This window comes from Macrobrachium nipponense, chromosome 24 (assembly GCF_015104395.2).
Source record: "Macrobrachium nipponense isolate FS-2020 chromosome 24, ASM1510439v2, whole genome shotgun sequence".
Taxonomy (NCBI): Eukaryota; Metazoa; Arthropoda; class Malacostraca; order Decapoda; family Palaemonidae; genus Macrobrachium; species Macrobrachium nipponense.
The window spans coordinates 8,750,524-8,755,523 of record NC_061091.1 but is presented as its reverse complement, the minus strand read 5'-3'; the positions used below and the strand labels follow the sequence as shown (position 1 = coordinate 8,755,523).

Sequence of the window (5,000 nt, the reverse complement as noted above, 5' to 3'; positions counted from 1 at the left end):
CGTCGCCAACGGCCACCACGACGGCGGCGGCGGCGGTGGAGGCGGCAAAGGGACGACAACGACTTCTACGGCGCCTACGTCAGGAGCGACCTCACCCTTCCCCCCCTCCTCCTCCTCGCCAGCCAAGTCTCTGTCGAACCTCCCCGTGCAATCTCAGACTCCCGCCGCTGCTACCTCGTCGAGGCCCTCCTCCTTGAACGCCTCGCCCTCCAAGAAGACCCTCGAAGTGAACGGACACACTCTAAACGGGTCGCTGGAGGTCAATGGGACGACGGAGTCGTTCTCTTCCTCCAAGGACGGCGTGGTGGAGGAGATAGTGACTATAGAGGGTGAGGAGGAGGAGGAACCTGAGGTTGAGGTCGAGGTCGAGGTGGAAGCGGGCGAGGAGCTGTATAAAGTGAAGAAGGAGCTCAAGCACAAGGAGGAGGAGGTCCTCAAGCTCTCCAGGATCAGGGACGAGGTCGAGAACGAACTGCAGGAACTCACTGCGAACCTCTTTCAGGTAAGGGAGATCTGGCCTTGGTTTCTTCGGTAAATAGTAGGTGCCTTATCAATATTAAAGTGAATTTTCGTTTGGTTTCATATTTACTTAAGCAGGTAAACAGTCTCTCGCCCCCCAGCTAAGGCGAATATGGTTTGTTTTCGTACTTTTACAAACAGGTAAACCTTGAGGTAAACAGGTCTTATCGTAGGGCATAGGGATATGTTGGTAAATTTTAGTATTATTTTCTCGTGTAAGGAAAATATTTGTCTTGATAGACAGGAAATAATTTGCCATTAGTAAGATGGTGTCTTAATTAAGGTGAATAAATTATGTTTTCATATTTTTATAAACAGATAAACAGGTCTAATTCGTAGGGCATAGGGATATGTTTGTGAAGTCGGTTATGATTTTATTGTGTAAGAAAAATGTTTGTCTTCATTCACAGGAAATAATTCGCTTTGACGAAAAAGACAGACATTCCGTAAGGTAGACTTTGGGAAGACAGCTAGAAAACTAGAAGAACTAGTTAACTAGAAAATATTGTATGAGGAAAATGCACTTCCATGGGTTTTCTGAATTTTGTAAATTTAAAAACTTGTGTTATAGCAAAATGGGGGTTAGCATTGGTTCAAAAAATAAGACGAAACACGTTGAGACCCATAAATAAAGAAAAAAAAATAGGGCTACTTATTTTATAGATAATTTTTTGTGAATGAAAAATCAGCTATTAATGTAGCGTCAGTAAGTATCGACATAATATCATGCAAACCATATGCGAATTAAATCAACTGGACTTATTAATCTTGATATTTTGTTAGTGAAACTACTTCCGAATGATAATTCCGTTGGAAAAGTAGACGTTTTCGAGAACTCGAGAAGAAAAAATGAAAATTGGATGTTGCAAGGATTTACAAGTGAAAGTGAGAAAGACTTCTCTCCGGAACAAAGGAATAGAGAACAGACAATATATGAATTGTTAATGATCTATGTATCCGGTGTTCGTGTTGTTATAACTGATACGATTGTTCTTGTTCTCTTTGCTTTGAAAAGGTTTTCGGGTTCTGTTCATAGGAATACTTTCTCTTGGAAGAAAGCGATGTACACATAACAGTTAACAATATGCAAATCTTGTTCTTCCGAGAAAAGAGAATGATGTGAACGGTGCCAGATACCTTATGATAACAAAGAGAATAGTTTATCCGTGATATCAAAATGAGCGCGACATGTATAGATAAATAAGATTTAACATATCTGCTCCTCTTATCCTTATCAGAACCAAAGGTATGTTAGGAGTTTCACGAATATTTTACCAAAGATGGTCCTCGTTGCTTGCAACATACAATTAGATTATGGGGTAAATCTGAATCTAGGTAAAGGACTTTTATTTGGGTTATAGGGGTTGGGTTTGTCAAGAAACCCAAATTTGTTGGTTGGATAACATCATGGATTTAAATTACCGTCAGCTGACCTCACGCGGCGCACTGTAGGGATTACTTTAGGATTTTTGGCACCGTTCCTTCGGCCCCCTAGCTGCTACAACCTCTTGCATTCTTTTTACTGTACCTCCGTTCATATTCATTTTCATCCATCTTGATTCCTTGCAAAAGGTTTTTCCTCCTGTTGCGCCTTTCAAACCTTTTTTTACTCTCAATTCCCCTTTCAGCCCTGAATGACCTCACATGTCCCAGTACTTGCTTTGGCCTCAATTCCATATTCCGTTCCGTCCCAAGATAGAATCATAAACCCTTTCATAAAAAAAGAAAAAAAGCGTGGATGTCGCACCCGGGTCATAAGCCAGCCGCTATCCCTTAATTAGATATCGTTTTTACAACTGTAATGAGGTTCCTCTCTCGTTTATGATGAGTGCATATTCGGAGTGGGCTAATGGAATTGTGGGGAGGGGGGAGGGGGGAGGAGGGGGAGGGGCGGTTATCTCCGTATAGCCCGGAGTGGAATTTGGGAGTACAGATCTATTCTCTTAGCTTCGTGGAATTGTGGTCATTTATTAGATTTTCGTGAAAGTTGTTTTTTTTTTTAATAAAAAGAAAGGACCAGCTAGCGAGGGTTAGGTGTTGTATTATAAGTGCAGGGAGGCCAGACCTCCGGGATGCATTAAGCAATTACACTAATTATCTCTCTCTCTCTCTCTCTCTCTCTCTCTCTCTCTCTCTCTCTCTCTCTCTCATGAGCATTATTAATATAAATGCATTTTGTTCTCTCTCTCTCTCTCTCTCTCTCTCTCTCTCTCTCTCTCTCTCTCTCTCTCTCCACACCTGTAATTCCTCCTTCTGTCAACAAACGGCCCCCTAAATTTCATGGCTCTCTCTCTCTCTCTCTCTCTCTCTCTCTCTCTCTCTCTCTCTCTCTCTCTCTCTTCCTGTGTCATGGAACTTACGGTAATGACAAACGCGTGGCGTGTTCAACTACGATTACAAATGCCTTTGCATGTGCATCGGTAGCATTTGCCGAGCGTGTAATGATAAACATTAATATGGTAATGTAGTCCGCTGTTTCCTGGTGTGTGTGTGCGTGCGTGTGTGCGTTGGCGTGCGTGTTGTTCCGTAGATTGCGAGGGCAGCGGTCTGCCGGAACGGAACGCCGCCTTCTACAGGTTGTGAAACGGAGTGGAACAAGTTCAAAAGCTTCCGCCGTGACAGTTACAGAAGAAATTTCTGGACTTCAGTCACGAAATAAAGTTATTTTTCCTGAAGGTGTTTTGATGAACTATAATAAATTTTTATAAATCCCCCCCCAACCCGTAGGGCGGTAGTGCCGTCACTGAACCTCACGTGATGCACTGTGGGCATTACTTTAGGTTCTTATAGCATTGACCATTCGGCCCCTAGCGGCAATCCCGTTCAGTCCATATACTCTACGAGGTTTTCCTCCTGTTACACCTTTCAAACGTTGAATGATCTCATAGGGCCGAGGTGTTGGCCTTTGGCCTAAATCTTTCAGTCCAATCCAAATTACTTTCCTTATCTTTGTAGGACGACGCACTTGTCTGATAATATCGAGCCGATCAGGTTATGTAGAAATCACAGAAGAAGGGAAAGTTCTTAGGTCTTCGTTCATTTCTTAATTCTTTAGCACGTTCATTTACTTGACCTTTCGTTCAGTATACTGCAGAGGGCAACATTTTATTTATAAGGATATAATATAACTATAACTTCAACCCACGATGACGGAGTGGGTTACGTGCTCGTCTACCGATTCGGTAGTCCGAAGTTCGCTTCCCGCTGCGAACGTGGTGATTAGAAATTCATTTCATGATATAATGTGGTTCGGATCCCACAATAAGCTGTAGTACTCGATGTTAGGTAACCAGTTGGTTACTAGCCACGTGAAAAATATCTAATCCTTCGGGCCAGCCCTAGGAGAAGCTGTTGATCAGCTCAGTGGTCTGATTAAACTAAGATATACTTAACTTCACCATGAAGGAAGGCTGAGATTTGATAAATTATAATAAGTGATAAAATTCAAAATTATAACTACTCATTTTTTTTAATAAACATTTTTATAGGTGGTTTTGCTGATTTGAAGTCTAGCCACTTTTTAGGCACGGTTTATTCAGTTCCTGGGTTTTTACACACACACACACAGAGGTTGGGGCGGGGGACGAATGGCGCTTGATACACTTCTAGAATGCTAATCACTGAGCTTTCAAGTCAGAAGGGTGTACTAACCTGACGTTATCTGGTAGCCTATGCCTGAAGGATGATGATTTCCATTATCTCTTAATCTCATCATATTAACCTTGATTATGTCTCTAACTTTTGTATTAATAACAATCTTAAATAATTATTACAGGTTTAAGTTTTAATTATTTAACTCCACAAATTAAAGTACACAATGTTGACATGTGATTCGACTCTGTAACATTATCCATGGCAAGCCAGGGTGTATGGGCGTTGGCTGGAGACCTTATCACGTATAATACGCGTCCATACACTTGTTAAACAGAACCTCTCTCTCTCTCTCTCTCTCTCTCTCTCTCTCTCTCTCTCTCTCTCTCTCTCTCTCTCTCTCTCTCAGAAATGATTTTTAAAAAATTAAGCAATTATTTAAATGGTGTCTATACACCATCTCTCTCTCTCATCTCTCTCTCTCTCTCTCTCTCTCTCTCAGAAATGATTTTTAAAAAATTAAGCAATTATTTAAATGGTGTCTATACCTCTCTCTCTCTCTCTCTCTCTCTCTCTCTCTCTCTCTCTCAGAAATGATTTTTAAAAAATTAAGCAATTATTTAAATGGTGTCTATACACCATCTCTCTCTCTCTCTCTCTCTCTCTCTCTCTCTCTCTCTCTCTCTCTCTCTCTCAAAAATGATTTTAAAAAAATTAAGCAATTATTTAAATGGTGTCTATACACCATCTCTCTCTCTCTCTCTCTCTCTCTCTCTCCTCGTCTCTCTCTCTCTCTCTCTCTCTCTCTCTCCTCTCTCTCTCTCTCTCTCTCTCAACTTTCCTTTCGTAGAATGGAAAGAACGAATAGGAGATTGTGGTTGTACTTATAC

At 41.4% G+C, this 5,000-nt stretch overlaps 1 protein-coding gene across 6 annotated transcripts in view; it reads left to right on the top strand.

Annotated features, from left to right (window-relative positions):
* Positions 1-5,000, top strand: part of LOC135205425 (guanine nucleotide exchange factor for Rab-3A-like) — a 246,901-nt gene that overhangs the window by 179,877 nt on the left and 62,024 nt on the right. For all 6 annotated transcript variants that reach the window (XM_064235983.1, XM_064235984.1, XM_064235985.1 and 3 more), the window contains exon 2: positions 1-502. This exon is cut by the window's left edge and continues 469 nt beyond it. In XM_064235983.1, the coding sequence (XP_064092053.1) occupies positions 1-502 (502 nt within the window). The remainder of the gene's footprint in view (positions 503-5,000) is intronic.